This window comes from Bos indicus x Bos taurus, chromosome 7 (genome assembly GCF_003369695.1).
Source record: "Bos indicus x Bos taurus breed Angus x Brahman F1 hybrid chromosome 7, Bos_hybrid_MaternalHap_v2.0, whole genome shotgun sequence".
Classification (NCBI taxonomy): domain Eukaryota; kingdom Metazoa; phylum Chordata; class Mammalia; order Artiodactyla; family Bovidae; genus Bos; species Bos indicus x Bos taurus.
Genome location: NC_040082.1, coordinates 69,918,064 through 69,937,286, shown reverse-complemented (window position 1 = coordinate 69,937,286; position 19,223 = coordinate 69,918,064). Strand labels below are relative to the sequence as shown.

The 19,223-nt window shown below is 41.2% G+C and overlaps 1 protein-coding gene across 2 annotated transcripts in view; it reads left to right on the top strand.

The window, feature by feature from the left end:
- The first annotated feature begins 929 nt into the window (after nucleotides 1-929).
- NLRP3 (NLR family pyrin domain containing 3) overlaps nucleotides 930-19,223 on the top strand; it is a 49,187-nt gene continuing 30,893 nt past the window's right edge. Inside the window, exons 1-6 of one of the 2 annotated variants that reach the window (XM_027546755.1) lie at nucleotides 931-999; nucleotides 2,969-3,030; nucleotides 3,216-3,518; nucleotides 7,880-7,984; nucleotides 8,492-10,247; nucleotides 15,858-16,025. In XM_027546755.1, the coding sequence (XP_027402556.1) occupies nucleotides 3,236-3,518; nucleotides 7,880-7,984; nucleotides 8,492-10,247; nucleotides 15,858-16,025 (2,312 nt within the window). In that variant the 5' untranslated portion in view covers nucleotides 931-999; nucleotides 2,969-3,030; nucleotides 3,216-3,235. Of the gene's footprint in view, nucleotides 1,000-2,968; nucleotides 3,519-7,879; nucleotides 7,985-8,491; nucleotides 10,248-15,857; nucleotides 16,026-19,223 lie in introns of both variants that reach the window. The other variant, XM_027546756.1, reaches the window with a different exon arrangement.

The window sequence follows — 19,223 nt, the reverse complement described above, 5'->3', positions numbered from 1 at the left end:
TATTTCATATATTCATATGAATATTTCATATGTATATTAGCATATACATATATGAAAAATATCACAATGGAATGTTATTCAACCATGATAGATAAGGAAATCCTACTATTTGCAACAACATGAATGGATTTTGATGACAAAATGAAATAAATGAGAGGAAAGATGAATACCAAATGAAATCACTCATGTAGGATCTAAAATAGTCAAACTCATTGAAATAGAGTAGAATGACAGTTTCCAGGGGCTGGGGAGGGACAGAAAGAGGAAAATGTTAGTCAGAAAGTGGGCAGTTTCTATTATGCAAGTTGGATAAGTCCCGGAGATCTGCTCTATAGCATAGAGCCTGTAGCTAATAATACTAAATTGTGTACTTAATATTTGTTTATGGTAGATCTTATATTGTGTTCTCACCACACACACAGAGTCAGTTTTCCCCATATAATAGGGTGGGGAGAAACTTTGGGAGGTGATAAATATGCTTATAGCCTTGATGGTGGTGGTGGTTTCACAGGTATATACTTACCTCAATTAAGTGGTGAAGAAAAATAACAGTCAGTGGTTACTATATTGTCTACTGACCTCCTCCATGTGACAGCTTGAAAGTGGATGGGATCTGCAGTTTGATAGCCAGGTTATGCTTTTAATTGTCTGTTTATGCTGCTATGGTATTCCCCATCACAGCCCCCTCTGTGTCATCAAAACACTCACATGGCTGCTGTCAGAGTCAGAGGGAACATTCATTGAGCAGCAGTTGAATTTCCTCCCCTTTTCTACCCCAGTGGCCATTGAGGGGAGGCCAGGTATCTCTGGCTGCAAGCAGGCTCAGCTTTGAGAGCTTCAGTTTGGAAAATCCAGTGATGTGAGTAACCGTTAGTCTCTGCTTTTGCCTGTGATGCAAGCCTGTTTGCTCCAAACTGAGACCACATCCTTCCTGCTGGGTTGTGACTGCTATAAATTCATCTAGTTTCTTCTCCGGCTGTTCCCGAGGCTGACATCTGGGTGAGTCCAGCTCTGTGGAGCCGGGTGGCTGAAATAGCCTGGGGAAGAGTGGGGAAATTGTTTCAAGGGGCAGAATTTGACTAGAGGTTCCTTCTGCCAGCCTTCAAGTCTATCCTTCAACAATGTTTCTGGAATGTTTCTTTTACGTTTATCAATATTTGGTCGCTATGTGTGCCAGTGCATGTGTGTGGGGAGTGGGGGTCAGGAACAGTGACCATGGCTCACACTCATTCCCCTAGGAAGTGGATAGATGGGATGCATATAAGGAAATGAGCATATTTAGAAACCAAGGGACAGAGAAGGTAAGGGTCAGGGTGGGGGTGCACTAAGGTTAGGGATACGGTAGCACAGAGGAGAGGCAGAGTCCTGATGTGGATGGAAAGACTGATGCAATGGGACCTGAGAGGGTTGGCAGAGCTGGTGGATCTGTCTGGAGTAACCCCTCTCCTCCTGCCACCTGCCAAATGCATAGGGGATGGACTTGACAGGGGCAGTGAGGGGTGGGCGATGCATGATGCAAGGAGTGGAGAGGCAGGAATGGAGACAGAAGGAGTGTTGAACATGTTTAAAATGTCTTGAACATTAAAACTGGGCTTTTACGAATTCCAGTTTGGAGAGTTTGAAAGCTTCATAAGCTTTCCCTGGTGGCTCAGATGGCAAAGAATCTTCCTGCAATGCAGGAGACCTGGGCTCATAGGGCTTCTCCCTTCCTATAATTCTTTTCTAAGTTCAATAATATGAAGAGTTCAATTCCAAACAAAGCCAATGTGCTCATCCATCCAAAATCTAGAAATTGTGTATGATCAAGAGATATAGCCGCTGATTTCAAGTCTTTGTGGAACTTGAAGTCTAGTTAGGAAACCGAGACATTGAACATTACAATGAGATTGTGTGATAAAACCTGGGAAAGTGCTTTTGTTTTTTAACAATCTGATTTTTGGTTTTCCTTGGTGGCTCAGACGGTTAAGAATCTGCCTGCAATGCAGGATGGGTTCGATCTCTGGGTCAGGAAGATCCCCTGGAGAAGGAAATTGCAAACCACTCCAGTATTCTTACCTGGAGAATTTTAAAGGAGCCTGGTGGGCTACAGTCCACGGGGTTACAAAGAGTCGGACACAACTGAGCAACTAACACTTTCACTTTCATCTATATTTTGTTATCATCTTCAACCATTTTTTCCTGCTATGTGACTGAGATACCTACCTAAATGGTGGAAGAAATGGTCTCACACTTTTTATGCAGAGAAAAATGCAATGTTAGGGGCATGACTCAGAAATCAGTGACCCTAGTGTAAATCCTGGCTTTGTCCCTCCTGGCTGTGAAACTCTGGGCAAGTCAGTTAGCCTAAGACTCAGTTTCTACTTCCATACCATGGAACTAGGAATATAATTTTTCAGTTTTGTACATCAGTATAGCACCTAACTCATGGGAAGCTCTCAATAAATGTGAGTTCTAATAATTATTATAATTGTGAATTTTGCAAGGAGACATTAAAGAAATGTATATATTTATCATTCTTCCTTATTACCCCAAGTTCCATCCCATTTCAGTTTTAATCAATCAATGTGTTGATAAAGGGTTTGTTGCAGATTATGCCTTCCTCTGCATGCTTCTATGTTCTCTTTCCTTCTCTCTAGACATATGCTGTTCTGTTATCACCATAATTACTCATTCCTAGTATCCTTTCTTCTCTTGTCCCTTATTCATCTTTCCTTGGTTCGAAACAGAAACAAGAAACCAGAGTCTTTCAGTTGGGAGGAAGGTAAAAAAATCTTTTCCACTCTGCCATTTTATAGATGAGGAAACTGAAGTTGAAAAATAGTGGAGAGATTGCCCAGGGTCATACATAGCCAGTAATCAGTGGGATCAAAGTTCTCTTGGTGATACATCAAGACGGCATCAGGAAGCGCTTTAAGACTACGTTGCACTGTTAATGTGATTGTGTTGGTGATTTTGTTTCTCTCCATAGGGGCACCTTTCTTCCATGGCTCAGGACACACACCTGGGTTGAGCCAATAGAAAGACTTTCTGGTAAGAATTTGACTCATTTTTAAAAGCTAAAGATGGCAACTTGTTCGAATCCAGTGATATTTTTTTCCTTTCAATATTCTGGGTTTTTGATACTTTAATTCTCTCTGAGGGTAAATTTCTGAAAAGACTTCTTAACCATATGCTATTTGCACCACCTAACTTCCAAGTGTGGATTTATGCCCAAGGACTCTGACCGGGTGTGCAGATGAGAATGGTAAGTGTCCGCTGCAAGCTGGCTCGTTACCTGGAGGACCTGGAAGACATAGACTTTAAGAAATTCAAGATGCATTTAGAAGACTATCCCAGTCAGAAGGGCTGCACCTCAATTCCTCGGGGTCAGACAGAAAAAGCAGATCACGTGGATCTAGCCACTCTGATGATTGATTTCAACGGGGAAGAGAAGGCATGGGCCATGGCCAAGTGGATTTTTGCTGCAATCAACAGGAGAGACCTTTATGAGAAAGCTAAGAGGGAAGAGCCAGAATGGGGTGAGTGGAATGAAGACAGTACTTTTTTTAAATCATGATAAAATATACATAAGATAAAATTTACTATCAGCCATTTTTAGTGTATGATGCAGTGGTGGTAAGCTCATTCACACAGTTGTTCAATCTCCAGAACTCTTTTTCATCTTGCAAAACTCTGTACCCATGAAACAATTCTACCCTCCCCTCAGCCCCTGACAACCACTTTCTGTCTCTACGAATTTGACTATTCTAGTACCTTTTATAAGTGAAACCATAGATTATTTGTCTTTTTGTGTAGCAGCATAAACTTCCTCAAGCTTCACTCACATTGTCTCATATGTCAGGATTTCATTCTTTTTTAAGGTGGAATAATATTTTGTGATATGTGTATACCACAGTTTGTTCATTCATTCATCCATCAATGGACTTTCTAATTGCTTTTAGCTTTTGACTATTGTGAATAATGCTTCTATGAACATGGTTGTACAAATCTCTTTGAGATCTTGCTTTCAATTCTTTTGGGTTTATTTCCAGAAGTGGAATTACTGGCTTATATGGTAAATTCTAGTTTAATTTTTTGAGGAATTGCCATAATGTTTTCCACAGTAGATGCACCATTTTACATTCCCACTAACAGTGCACAAGGGTTCTAATTTCTTCAAATCCTTACTAACATTTATGTTTTCTTTTTTTAATAGTAGCCGTCCTAATGGGCATGAGATGGTATCTCATTTGTATTTCCCTATTGACTAGTGATATTGAACCTCTTCTCATGTGCTTGTTAGTCATTTGCTTATCTTTGGAGAAATGTCTATACAATTCCTTTCCCATGTTTTAAATGGGTTGTTTGTCTTTTGCTGTTGACCTTTAGGAGTCCTTTATATATATATATGGAGAAGGAAATGGCAAGCCACTCCAGTATTCTTGCCTGGAAAATCCCATGGACCGAGGAGCCTGGTGGGCTACAGTCCATGGGCTCGCAAAGAGTTGGACATGACTGAGTGACTTCATTTTCATTTCATTTATATATATATATATATATCCTGGATATTAACCTCTTATCAAATATATGATTTGGAAATATTTTCTCCCATTCTGAGGGTTGTCTTTTCACTCTGTTGATGGTATCCTTTGACAAATCAAAGCTGATATGTTTGTTTTTTAATCACTTATTATCTTGGCTTTATCATCTATTTTTTCTTCTCATGATAGTGCTATGAGAAGATGGAGGAAAGCAGTTTTCTTTTTTCTAACTCCTTTAAAAACCTGTCAGGGCTCACATACCCATAAGAACCTTCTTTAATTAGTTACACTTGATTCACATCTCTCCTGGGCCTGGACTTTCTCCAAGTCTTCATCTAGCATCTAAGTATCTACCTGCATGGTCAACAGACTTGGATCTCTGTTTCCCATGGCTTGGGGGCAATCTCTCAGCTTATAGAAGTATGTAATTTCTGCAGAAAAGCTCTTCCTATGGCCATTAATTTGGGCGTTGGAATTAGTGAAAGAAATCCTCTTCATCTCTGTGGACATATGGTGAGGTTCTTCCTTCTGGCTTGGTGTTCTGAGCAAGGGAAGGGTACAAGAAAGGGCTCAGAGGAACCTAGAAAATCACAAGATGATGATGTTGAGCTAGTAAAAAAGAGTAATAAAAATGAATCAGTGTTTCTGAAACAGACAAAAATGGTGGTGTATATGTAGTACATCTATGCCATTTGAAGTCAGTTTTATAGACTTAAACTTCTGTTTTCTAATGAATTATTTTCGGATTACCCTGTTTTTTCTTCTAACCTTGTTTTGTCCATGTTGGCATATCTAAAGTTAATTAAAAAGTATTTATACTGGCAAATATAAAATAGATCAGCGGATCACAAGCAGAGTGAGGTGGGGAAGAAATATGGATCTAATGAGGGAGATAAAAAATAGGTGCATGAAGGCAGGTGTGTTTATCAGTGTGATGTTATAAACAAATTGTGTATAATGGCTTAATTATAATTGTGTCAGTATTGACATTCTCAATAACCATTTTAAAGTGTAATAGTCAAGGTTGCTTCTCTGGTGGCTCAGATGGTAAAGAATCTTCTTGCAATGTGGGAGACCTGAGTTCGATCCCTGGGTTGGGAAAACCCTTTGGAGAAGGGAATGGCAACCGACTCCAGTATTCTTGCTTGGAGAATTCCATGGACAGAGGAGCATGGCAGGCTACAGTTCATGGGGTCACAAAGAGTCAGACAAGACTGAGGGACTGAGACTTTCACTTGCAATCGTGGTTGCAGAAGTAGTTCACTAAGCAGATTTTATGGATTTTATTTATTCCTCACAATAACCCTGTGCTTTTTCAAATAAGTTTTCAATTTCATTATACTAAGTGAAATAAGCCAATCACAAAAAGACAAATATTCTGTGATTCCATTATAAGAAGTACCTAGAGTAGACAAATTCATAGAGACAAAGTGATGGTTTCTAGGGGCTGCAATGAATAGGGAATGAAGAACTGTTGTTTAATGGATATAAAGAATTTCATTTTCACCAGATGAAAAATAATTCTGGAGAATGGTTGCAAAACCATGTGAAATGAGCCTGGAAAAAGTTATAGTTGTCCATAGCTCTGTTCTAACCAGAGCCAAGCCTGGATTCAATGCCAAGAGTCTCTTTGGTCGAATAACCATTATACCATTTGGCATAGGTTTTGGGGGTGAAAGAATTATACCTAGGGTTAGAAGTTTTTGTTTTTTGTTTCAGGGGGCTGGCTAGTGTTATATTTTAGGTAAAAATTAAGTTTTGCTCTTGGTTTGAGTTAATGTTTAGATTTTATTTTGTGATTTTGTGTGTGGGGGGTTAAGAGCATTTGCATTCAGAATAAGTAGACACCTCAGGAATCTTTTATATAGCTCTGGAGTTCCTGCCCACCTAAATTTACCTGTCCCATGCATTTGCCCTGGTACCTATCTCTTGTTCTGCTGTGTCTAATTTCTCCTATAAGATACTTCTTTTGGATGTGTAATTTATTGATTGTTTAGGTCTGTAATTCTCAACTGTGGATGCATGTGGGGCTTTTAAAATAAAAAGGTGCCTTCTACTTGATACTCTGTAATGACCTATATGGGAGTAGAATCTAAAACCGAGTGTGTATGTGTATATATATATATATATATATATATATATAAAAGTGTGATTCACTTTTCTGTACAGCAGAAAACTAACACAACATTGTAAATCAACTGTACTCCAGTAAAAATTATTTTAAAAATAGATAAATATAATGGTGCCTGGGCTCCACCTCAGAGAACTGAAGAAGGATCATTAGGAGTAGAGTCCTAGAATCAATACTTTTAAAACTTTCTAAGTGAATCTAAAGTTAGTCAAAATTCTGAATTAGATATAAGTCAGATGGGTTACTCTTGCTCTTGAAGAATTCTGAATTAGATATAAGTCAGATGGGTTATTCTTGCTCTTGAAGATTCCAAATATGGGTCAGATGAATTCCAGGCATTTGGGCTCAAGGATAGATGATACTGCTGGCCTTTGGCCATCCTGGGGATACCTGAGAGTGTGGGGATGGTCTCAAAACCAGAGCACAAGGGAGGGAGTCTGCCAAAGCTAAATAAGGATGAGAAACTTTGATGCCTCATATGTTTGCCTTCTGATTTCCAAGCTTGGGAGATAGATTCCAAGCCTGGATACAATGAGGACACAATATTAGTTGGTATCCATTGCTTTGAAATTAGGAGTACAGGAATGCCTCCAACTGGACATTCAACTGAGCTGTATTTTGGTTTGGGAGATGTTCACGGCAGGTGGCTTTGACCTGTGCCAGGTGCTGGCTATTGGATTTCAATTGTTTTTGCTATTCAGTCACTCAGTTGTGTCTGACTCTGAGACCCCATGGACTGTAGCACGCCAGGCTTCCCTGTCCTTCACCATCTTCTGGAGCTTGCTCAATCTCATGTCCATTGAGTCCGTGATACCATCCAATCATCTTGTCCTCTGTCATCCCGTTCTCCTCCTGCCTTCGATCTTTCCCAGCATCAGAGTCTTTTCTAATGAGTTGGCTCTTTGCATCAGGTGGTCAAAGTATTGGAGTTTCAGCTTCAGAATCAGTCCTTCCATTGAATATTCAGGGTTAATTTCCTTTAGGATTGACTGGTTTGAACTTCTTGCAGTCCACAAGACTCTCAAGGGTCTTCTCCAACACCACAGTTTGAGAGCATCAATTCTTTGGTGCTCAGCCTTCTTTATGGTCCAACTCTCACATCCATACATGACTACTGGAAAAACCATAGCTTTGACTAGATGGACCTTTGTCATTAGGTTTCAATGACATCACCTTAATCAGGAGTCCTGGTTTTTGACACTTTGTATTTTCTTCCTTTATTTCTCAGAGAATGCAAATATTTCTGTGCTAAGTCAGGAGGAAAGCCTTGAAGAAGAATGGATGGGTTTACTGGGATACCTTTCCAGAATCTCTATTTGTAGGAAAAAAAAAGGTAAGCAATGTAGTTGGTATTTCTGATTGGGTTTAGAGACCTGGTTCTGTAGGTACTTGAAGCTCAGAAGGTGGATAACTTGGTGATCCTAACATGTTCCTTGGGGTGAAAAGGTCTGTCTTAGGAAATCCACTTTAGCTTAAGAAATAGATGCATGTTTCCCTCCTTGCAGTCCCAGAACCGTGGGTGGGCAACTGAATGTTTCAGGTTTTATAGGGCATGAGCTGCAGACTATGTAAAGGAGTAAGATTGAATGAAGAAAGACTTTCTGGCCAGGGCCAATGCATATGGCACTTTGTTGTTCTTCTGTTCAACTGTGTCTAGGAAGATTTCGACACCCTACATTTTCTGGGGCTATCCATACCCCAGGCAGTGGCGAGAAATTGCAACTCCCATTCTTCAATATCAGTTTCCATTCCTTAGAGACCACCAGCCCCTGTTGATAGCTTGTCTCTGGTGGATGTGATCAAGCTTCTTCTGAAGTCTAACTTTCTGTCTCTGACACAGATTACTGTAAGAAGTACAGAAAATATGTGAGAAGCAAATTCCAGTGTATTAAAGACAGGAATGCCCGTCTGGGTGAGAGCGTGAACCTCAACAAACGCTTCACCAGGCTGCGTCTCATCAAGGAACACAGGAGCCAACAGGAGAGGGAGCATGAGCTCCTGGCCATTGGTAGGACCTGGGCCAAGATACAGGATAGCCCTGTGAGTTCTGTGAACTTGGAATTGCTGTTTGATCCTGAGGACCAGCACTCTGAGCCTGTGCACACAGTGGTATTCCAGGGAGCAGCGGGCATTGGGAAAACAATACTGGCTAGGAAGATCATGTTGGACTGGGCATCAGAGAAACTTTACCAGGATAGATTTGACTATTTGTTTTACATTCACTGCCGGGAGGTGAGCCTTGGGACGCAGAGGAGTCTGGGGGACCTGATCGCCAGCTGCTGCCCTGGCCCAAACCCACCCATAGGCAAGATTGTAAGCAAGCCTTCCAGGATCCTCTTCCTCATGGACGGCTTTGATGAGCTGCAAGGTGCCTTTGATGAGCACACAGAAGCACTCTGCACAAACTGGCGGAAGGTGGAGCGGGGAGACATTCTCCTGAGCAGCCTCATCAGAAAAAGACTGCTTCCTGAGGCCTCCCTCCTCATCACCACAAGACCCGTGGCCCTGGAGAAACTTCAGCACTTGCTGGGCCAGGCTCGTCATGTGGAGATCCTGGGTTTCTCAGAGGCCAGGAGGAAGGAATATTTCTTAAAGTATTTCTCAGATGAGCAGCAAGCAAGGGAAGCCTTCAGACTGATTCAGGAGAATGAGATCCTCTTCACCATGTGCTTTATTCCTCTGGTCTGCTGGATTGTGTGCACTGGGCTGAAACAGCAGATGGATAGTGGTAAGAGTCTTGCTCGGACATCCAAGACCACCACTGCAGTGTATATCTTCTTCCTCTCCAGTTTGTTGCAATCTCAGGGAGGGAGCCAGGAGAACCACAACTCTGCTACCCTCTGGGGTCTCTGCTCACTGGCTGCAGATGGAATCTGGAACCAGAAAATCCTATTTCAGGAGTGTGATCTCAGAAATCATGGCCTGCAGAAGGCAGATGTGTCTGCTTTCTTGAGGATGAACCTGTTCCAAAAGGAAGTGGACTGCGAGAAATTCTACAGCTTCATCCACATGACTTTCCAGGAGTTCTTTGCTGCCATGTACTACCTGCTGGAAGAAGATAATCATGGGGAGATGAGGAACACGCCTCAGGCTTGTTCAAAGCTTCCCAACCGAGATGTGAAGGTCCTTCTCGAAAACTACGGCAAATTCGAAAAGGGATATCTGATTTTTGTTGTCCGTTTCCTCTTTGGCCTTATAAACCAGGAGAGAACCTCCTACTTAGAGAAAAAACTGAGTTGTAAGATCTCTCAGAAAATCAGGCTGGAGCTGCTGAAATGGATTGAAGCAAAAGCCAATGCCAAGACACTACAGATTGAGCCCAGCCAGCTGGAATTGTTCTATTGTTTGTATGAGATGCAGGAGGAGGACTTTGTGCAAAGGGCCATGAGCCATTTCCCCAAAATTGAGATCAAGCTGTCCACCAGAATGGACCATGTGGTTTCTTCTTTTTGTATTGAGAACTGTCGCCATGTGGAATCCCTTTCCTTGAGGTTGCTCCATAACTCACCCAAGGAGGAGGAAGAAGAGGAGGAAGTTAGACACTCTCATATGGACCGTTCTGTTCTCTCTGATTTTGAGGTGGCATATTCTCAGGGGTAAGGAGATCTTGCTTCAGGCAATTGGTACTATATGTCTTCTACTTTCTAGTCATCTGATTCTTGGCACTTGCTCTCTTTCCTTTGTTTTCAACAGTCTTGCAAATGCAGTTTCCATAGCTACAAAACAATGCCAGCATTACTTATTTCTACCAGACCCCTTCATTGGCAGATATTGACTAGCAGAGGAAGAGTAGGTGGACAAATGACATGAGAAAAAAGCCAATGAAACAATAAGCAAATGTTTGGTGGATGCCAATTTAGCACAATGTGTTATGTGAAAAAAATAATGGAAGAAAATGTTCATAAACTCAAATTGCTTGTAATTTACTTGGGACTTTATTGCTTAATAGCCTGTCACCTAAGGGGCAGAACAACCAGTATGATTCTGCCCAGGAACACAGAGGACAGAGGACCTCAGTGTGGGATGCTTGGGGGAGATTTCTTGGAGGAGTGAAGTTTGAGCTTGCCTTGAAAGATTGAGAGAATGTAGGTGGGTGGCAGAGATGGAAAAGGAAATTTTTATTACCTAGACAATCTCTTAAAAAAAAAATTTATTTTTGGCTATGCTAGGTCTTGCTGTGTGTGGGGTTTCTCTAGCTGCTGCAAGTAGAGGCCAGTCTCTAGTGGTGGTGCACAGGCTTCTCACTGGGGTGGCTTCTCTTGTTACAGAGCACAGGCTCTAGGCATGCAGGCTTCAGTAGTTGTGGCACGTGGGCTTAATTGGCTTGTACAGATGGAATCTTTCAGGAAGAGGGATTGAACTCATGTCACCTGCATGGGCAGGCAGATTCTTAACCACTGGATCACCAGAAAAGTCCTGGCAGTGGGGTCTTATATGAAGGAGACATGGATATGGTCTGAGGAAGAGCATTTACGTAGGAGAAAATGGGGAGGGACATGGCTTCACTGGAACAAGCAATGAAGGGAAATAGGGCTGGAAAGGATAGAGTGCTCCAAGGCCCTCACTTTGTGCTTGCAACCAGGCATTTGTCAACAGCTAGGGCTTCCCTGGTGGCTCAGATGGCAAAAAATCTGTCTGCAAAGCAGGAGACCCTGGTTTGTTCCCTGGGTCAGAAAGACCCCTGGAAGAAGGGTATGGCAACCCACTCCACTATTCTTGCCAGGAGAGTGGACAGAGGAGCCTGGTGACCTACAGTCCATGGGATCACAAAGAGTTATACATGACTGAAGAACTAACACTGTCGTTTGTCAACAGCACCCACTTCAAGGTCTGTTTACTCAGTTGCTAGAGGGGTGGAAATCAGTTGTGTGTGTTCATTGAAAGGGTTGAGTTCCTTGACTTCTAAATCTTTGGGCAGAAACTACTACAGCTTCAGTGGCTGTGGGGAGCTGTCTGCTCTGTGAATGCTTGGGTTTGACCTCTATAGAGGACACTTGACGTGGGACAAAATTAAGGAGAAAAGAAGCTGGCCCTTTCACTGGCAGCAATAAGCTTTTAGCTCCCTCTCTTTTCCTTGGCATCGCTACCAGGATGACTTTTCTATTTATTTTTTGGTCATCAAGGACTACCTGCTGAGGCTTCAGTAGTGGCTAAGACCCAGGTCCTGTTCACAACAACTTACAGTTGGGTTGTGGGGCCAGGAAGGAAACCAGGGCTGTTGGTAGAGGGGGCGGGCTTTGGTAAGAATATTGGTGGAGTGCATCTGAAGCACACAGGGGGAGCCCTTGACCAGCTGGATCCTGAAGCATGGAGTATGAAAGAGCCAAGAATGTGCAAGGGGCAGCCTAGACCAAGGGGATGGTGGGTTCAAAGATGGGATGGGAAAGCAGGGTACATTTTAACAATGGCAAATAGTTCAGAATAGCTAGAAAGAAGATGGAAGAGGGAGAGAGCGAGAACAGGGGGGACTACAGCACCTCTGAAAGAGCCTAATATAGTTTGCAAATCCTGTGAACTTTCATTTTCAGTCTTTAGAAATAAGCATGCATATTATGACTGCAAGAAAGATTTTTGCTTAGTTTGTTCAGTCTTATAAATAAAATCTCTGTAGATGTTCCACTTGTCACTTATTACAAGAGATGGCCTTTCAGTGCTCTCAGTTAATGCAACTGAATGTGAAGGCTTTCTGGCAGTATCTCATTCTTAGAAGCATACCAGTTGATACCTGTCGAGAGAAAGAAGATTTGGTAGATTTGGTACTGTGCCACCAAGGGCTCAGTTCTGAAGACAACCTGGACATGAGCAGTCTGAATTCCTCAAGGTCCCAGACTTCTAGCTTTTTTACATATTGATTTTTTTTTCAAACTATACAGCCCCATCTGCTACCATATTTTGAGATAAGATCTCACTAGGGCACTAAAAATGAGGCTCAGAAAACAAGACACCTACGATCACAGGATTGTGAAGAAGGCTGGCAGAAACTCAGACTAAAACCTTGAAGAAAAAGCCTGATGCCCATCATGGTAGATGACAGCTACCTTCTTCTGCAGACAGGAGCTTGCCTAGTGTGTTGTAGAGCCTTCGAAGGACTAGCAGCATGAGCACCCACCTGGTGCCTGTTAGAAGTGAAGGACCGCAGGTCTGATCCTAGACCCATGGGATCTTCATTTTAACAGGAGTAGCACTTTGGAATCACCTGGAAGTCTTAAAAATATCAGTATGCTTGGTTCTACCTCAGAGATTCTGGCTTTATTCCTATGACATGGCCTGGCATAGGGATTTTTGTGACCAGTACTGACGCTATTATGCAGCTAACGTAAGAACCAGCCTCTGGGTCATTTAGCAGTGTCCAGGGCCATGGGCAGGGTAGCCAGTTGATGAAGGAGGAGAAGGATTCCTGAGGGAGGAACCAGAGGCTCTTCACAGTCAGCCAAAGTCACAGGCTGTTTTGTAATTTAAAAAATATTATTATTATTTTTCATTGAGATATAGTTGATATACAATGTTTCCAGTGTATAACACAGTGATTCATAATTTTTAAAAAATTGTTTTTTTTAAATTAAAAATTTTTTTAAATTGAAGGAAAATTGCTTTATAATATTGTGTTGGTTTCTGCCATACATCAACACGAATCAGCCACAGGTATACATGTGTCCTCTCCCTCTTGAACCTCCCTCTCACCTCCCTTCCCATCCCACCCCTCTAGGTTGTCACAGAGCCCCCAGTGTGATTTCCTTGAGTAATACGGCAAATACCCATTGGCTACCTATTTTACATATGGTGATTCACAATTTTTAAAGGTTGCATTCCGTTTATAGCTATTGGTGATATTCCTTGTGTTGTACAACTTATTCTTGTATTTTATTTATTTTACACATAGTAATGTGTACTCCTTTTTTTAACTTTTTGTTTTGTATTGAGATATAGCTAATTAACAAACAATGCTGTGATAGTTTCAGGTGAAAAGAGAAGGGACTCAGCCATATATATACATGTGTCCATTTTCTCCCAAACTCCCCTCCCATCTAGGCTTTCATACAGCATTGAGCAGAGTTTCATGTGCCATGCAAGTAGATCCTTCTTGGTTATCCATTTTAAATATAACAGTGTGTATATGTCCATTTCAAACTCCCAAATGATTCCCTCCCCTCATCTTTTCCCATTTTAGTTTTTTAAACTGAAGTATAGTTGATTTGAAATGTCATATTTTTAAATCTATAGCACAGTGATTCAGTTATATATATATATATATATGTGTGTGTGTGTGTGTTTTATATATATGTATATATACATATACTTTTTCAGATTATTTTCCTAATAGGTTGTTACAAGTTATTGTTGTAACAATACTGTATACCTGTGCTATACAGTAGATCCTTGTTGGTTATCAATTTTATATATAGTAGTGGTGGTGGTTTAGTTACTGTCGTGTCTGAATCTTTGTGACTCCATGGACTTTAGCCCACCAGGCTCCTCTGTCCATGGGATTTTCCAGGCAAGAATACTGGAGTGGGTTGGCAGTTCCTTCTTCAGGAGATCTTCCCGACCCAGGGATCGAACGCATGTCTCCTGCTTGACAGGGGCCTTCTTTACCACTGAGCCACCTGGGAAGCTATATATAGTAGTATGTGTATGTTAATCCCAACCTCCTAATTTATCCCTCCTCCCCCTTCCCCTTTGATAACTGTAATTTTGTTTTCTATGTCTGTGAGTCTTTTTCTGTTTTGCAAATAAGTTTATTTGTATTAGTTTTTAGATTCCACATATAAGTGATATCATATACTATAATACCCTCTAAATCCATCCAAGTTGTTGCAAATGACAAATTTTCATTATTTTTGTATTTTTCAATTGGAAAATAATTGCTTTACAATGTTGTGTTGGTTTCTGCCATACATCAACATGAATCAATCCTGCCTCTTTCTCTCTATATATATCCCTTTTCTCTTGAGCCTCCTCACTCCCATCCTACCCTTTAGGTTGTCACAGAGTGCCAGGCTGGGTTTCCTGTGTTAGATAGCAATTTCCCACTGGTTATTTATTTGACATGTGTTAGTGTATATATGTCAAAGCAAGCTCTGGGAGTTGGTGATGGACAGGAAAGCCTGGTGTGCTGCAGTCCATGGGGTCATAAAGAGTCGGACATGACTGACTAAGCAATTGAACTGAACTGAACTGATATGTCAATGCTACTTTCTCAACTTGTCCTACCCTCTCCTCCTGCTGTGTCCACAAGTCCATTCTCTGTGTCTGAGTCTCCATGGCTGAGTAGTATTCTGTTGTGTGTTTGTGTTTGTGTATGTATATATCACACCTTTTTTATCTATTCATCACAGGCTCTTTTCCTTTTTAAAATTAATTAATTTATTTTAATTGGAGGCTAATTACTTTACAATATTGTAGTGGTTTTTGCCATACATCGACATGAATCAGCCATGGGTGCACATGTGTTCCCCAGCCAGAACCCCCCTCCCACCTCCCTCCCCATCCCATCCCCCAGGGTCATCCCAGTGCACCAGCCCTGAACACTCTGTCTCATGTATCGAACCTGAACCAGTGATGCGCTTCACATATGATAATATACATGTTTCACTGCTACCCTCTCAAATCATCCACCCTTGCCTTCTCCCACAGAATCCAAAAGACTGTTCTTTACATCTGTGTCTCTTTTGCTGTCTCACATATAGGGTCATCGTTACCATCTTTCTAAATTTCATATACATGCGTTAGTATACTGTATTGTTGTTTTTCTTTCTGACTTACTTCATTCTGTATAATAGGCTCCAGTTTCATCCACCTCGTTAGAACGGATTCAAATGCATTATTTTTAATGGCTGAGTAATATTCCATTGTGTATATGTACCACAGCTTTCTTATGCATTGGTCTGCCTATGGGCAGCTAGGTTGCTTCCATATCCTGGCTTTTGTAAACAGTGCTGCTATGAACATTGGTGTACACGTGTCTTTTTCAATTCTGGTTTCCTTGGTGCATCACAGACTCTTTTAATCATAAAATGTGCAGAATAGCCTTACCAGGACTCCTCTGGCCTTTTGCATTCCTCAGAGCCCAGTCTTTGGTTCTGTGACACATTTCTTAATTCCTAGGATGCCTTCGCACTAGTGTCATCCACTCCTGGCTCCAACTTCAGTTTGCTATTCTTAGAGATTCACTTTGTTTTCTCTTCTTCCTTCCTTCCAATTTCTAGATTGGTGAACTATCTGACCTCCAGCATTTGCAGGGGCATCTTCTCAGTCCTGAGCAATAACTGGAATCTCACTGAATTGAACCTCAGTGGCAATACCCTGGGAGACCCAGGCATGAACGTGTTATGTGAAACACTCCAACAACCTGGCTGTAACATTCGTAGATTGTGGTAAGAATCTGTGTGTATATGTGTGTATGTGTATGTGAGAAAGAGAGAAAGGGAGAAGGACCATTTTAGCAGTTTATTAATTTTCTAAGGCTGGCATAACCAAGTACCACAGAGTGCGAGACTTAAATAATAGAAATTAACTTTCTCACAATCCTGGGAGCTGCAAGTCCAAGATGAAGTTGTCAGAAGTGTTGGTTTCTTCTGCTGCTTCTCTCCTTGGCTGTAGATCACTGTCCTCTCCCTGTGTCTTTACATGGTCTCTGTGTGTGTCTGATCTCTTCTTCATACAAGGACACCAGTCATGATGGGTTAGGGCCTGCCCTAATGACCTCATTTTAACTTAATTACCTTTTAAAAATCCAATTAGTTATATTCTAACGTGCTAAGGGTTGAGACTTCAACATGAACTTTTCTGGGGGGACGCAGCTCAGCCTATTACAAATGGGAAGGCCAAATGGTTTGGAGGACAGTTATTTGAGAAGTTTCAGATGGGGAAGAATAAAGGGGAACTGAAAATAAGTCATTTGTTGAAGGAAAGGGCATGACTTTTAGTGTCTTCCATTTCTTCATTAGTCATGCTTATAGATGAGAATAGAAGAGTTTCCTCAGATACAGAAATGGCTACCTGACCTGGAACCCATTAAAATATTTTGCGTGGATTAAATTGTCACAGGGCATATCTTGTGGGTCTATAATAAAGTGCTTGCTATGAGCCCACACTGTGACAAACACCCTCTTCTAACAACACAAGAAATGACTCTACACATGGACATCACCAGATGGCCGTACTGAAATCAGATCGATTATATTCTTTGTAGCCGCAGATGGAGAGACTCTATACAGTTAGCAAAAACAAGACCAGGAGCTGACTGTGGCTCAGATCATGAACTCCTTATTGCCAAATTCAGACTTAAATTGAAGAAAGTAGGGAAAACTACTAGACCATTCAGGTGTGACCTAAATCAAATCTGTTATGATTATACAGTGGAAGGGAGAAATATATTCAAGGGATTAGGTCTGATAGACAGAGTGCCTGAAGAACTATGGACAGAGGTTTGTGACATTGTACAGGAGTCTGGGATCAAGACCATCCCCAAGAAAAAGAAACACAAAAAGGCAAAATGGTTGTCTGAGGAGGCCTTACAAATAGCTGAGAAAAGAAGAGAAGCTAAAGGCAAAGGAGAAAAGGAAAGATATACCCATTTGAATGCAGAGTTCCAAAGAATAACAAGGAGAGATAAGAAATCCTTCTCCAGTGATCAATGCAAAGAAGTAGAGGATTCAAATGTATTCTTTTTAATGGCTAAGTAATACTCCATCGTGTATATGTACCACAGCTTTCTTATCCATTCATCTGCTGATGGACATCTAGGTTGCTTCCATGTTGTGGCTATTATAAACAGGGCTGCGATGGAGTATTACTCAGCCATTAAAAAGAATACGTTTGAATCAGTTCTAATAGGTGGATGAAACTGGAGCCTATTATACAGAATGAAGTAAGCCAGAAAGAAAAACACTGATACAGTATACTAACACATATATATGGAATTTAGAAAGATGGTAACAATAACTCTGTATATGAGACAGCAAAAGAGACACTGATATATAGAACAGTCTTTTTGGACTCTGTAGGAGAGGAAGAGGGTGGGATGATTTGGGAGAATTGCATTGAAACATGTATAATATCATATATGAAACGAGTCACCAGTCCAGGTTTGATGCAGGATACAGGATGCTTGGGGCTGGTGCACTGGGATGACCCAGAGGGATGGTACGGAGAGGAAGGAGGGAGGAGGGTTCAGGATGGGGAACACGTGTATACCTGTGGTGGATTCATGTTAATATATGGCAAAACCAATACAATATTGTACAGTTAAAAAATAAAATTAAAAAAATCATAAAAAAAGAAATAGAGGAAAACAGTAAAACAAGAAAGACTAGCGATCTCTTCAAGAAAATTAGAGATACCAAGGGAACATTTCATGGAAAGATGGGCACAATAAAGGACAGAAATGGTATGGACCTAACAGAAGCAGAAGATATTAAGAGGAGGTGGTAAGAATACAGAGAAAAACTATACAATAAAGATCTTAATAATCCAGATAGCCATGATGCTGTGATCACTCACCTAGAGCCAGACATCTTGGAATGCAAAGGCAAGTGGGCCTTAGGAAGCATCACTACAAACAAAGCTAGTGGAGGTGATGGAATTGCAATTGAGGTATTTCAAACCCTAAAGGATGATGCTGTTAAAGTGCTGTGCTCAGTACATCAGGAAAACTCAGCAGTGGCCACAGGACTGGAAAAGGTCAATTTTCACTCCAATCCCAAAGAAAAGCAATGCCAATGAATGTTCAAATTACTGCACAACTGCACTCATTTCACATGCTAGCAAAATAATCCTCAAAATTCTCCAAGTCAGGCTTCAACCGTATGTAAACTGTGAACTTCCAGATGTTCAAGCTGGATTTAGAAAAGATAGAGGAACCAGAGATCAAATTGCCAACATCTGTTGGATCATAGAAAAAGCAAGAGAGTTCCAGAAAAACATCTGTTCTATTGACTATGCCAAAGTCTTTGTGTGGATCACAACAAACTGTGGAAAATTCTTAAAGAGATGGGAATACCAGACCACCTTACCTACCTCCTGAGAAATCTGTATGTAAGTCAAGAAGCATTAGTTAGAACCAGACATGGAACAACAGACTGGTTCCAAATTGAGAAAGGAGTAAGTCAAAGCTGTATATTGTCACCCTGCTTATTTAACTTCTATGCACAGTACATCATGTGAAATGCTGGGTTGGAGGAAGCACAAGCTGGAATCAAGAGTGTTTGAAGAAATATCATTACCCCAGATATACAGATGACACCACCCTTATGGCAGAAAGCAAAGAAGAGCTTAAGAATCTCTTGATGAAAGTGAAAGAGGACAGTGAAAAAGTTGGTTTAAAACTCAACATTCAAAAACTGAAGATCATGGCATCCGGTCCCATCACTTCATGGCAAATAGATGGGGAAACTTGAAATATGACAGACTTTATTTTCTTGGGCTCCAAGATCAATGCAGATGGTACTGCAGCCATGAAATTAAAAGATGCTTGCTCCTTGGAAGAAAAGTTATGACCAACCGGTTCAGTTCAGTTCAGTTCTGTCACTCAGTTGTCCGACTCTTTGCGACCCCATGAATCGCAGCACGCC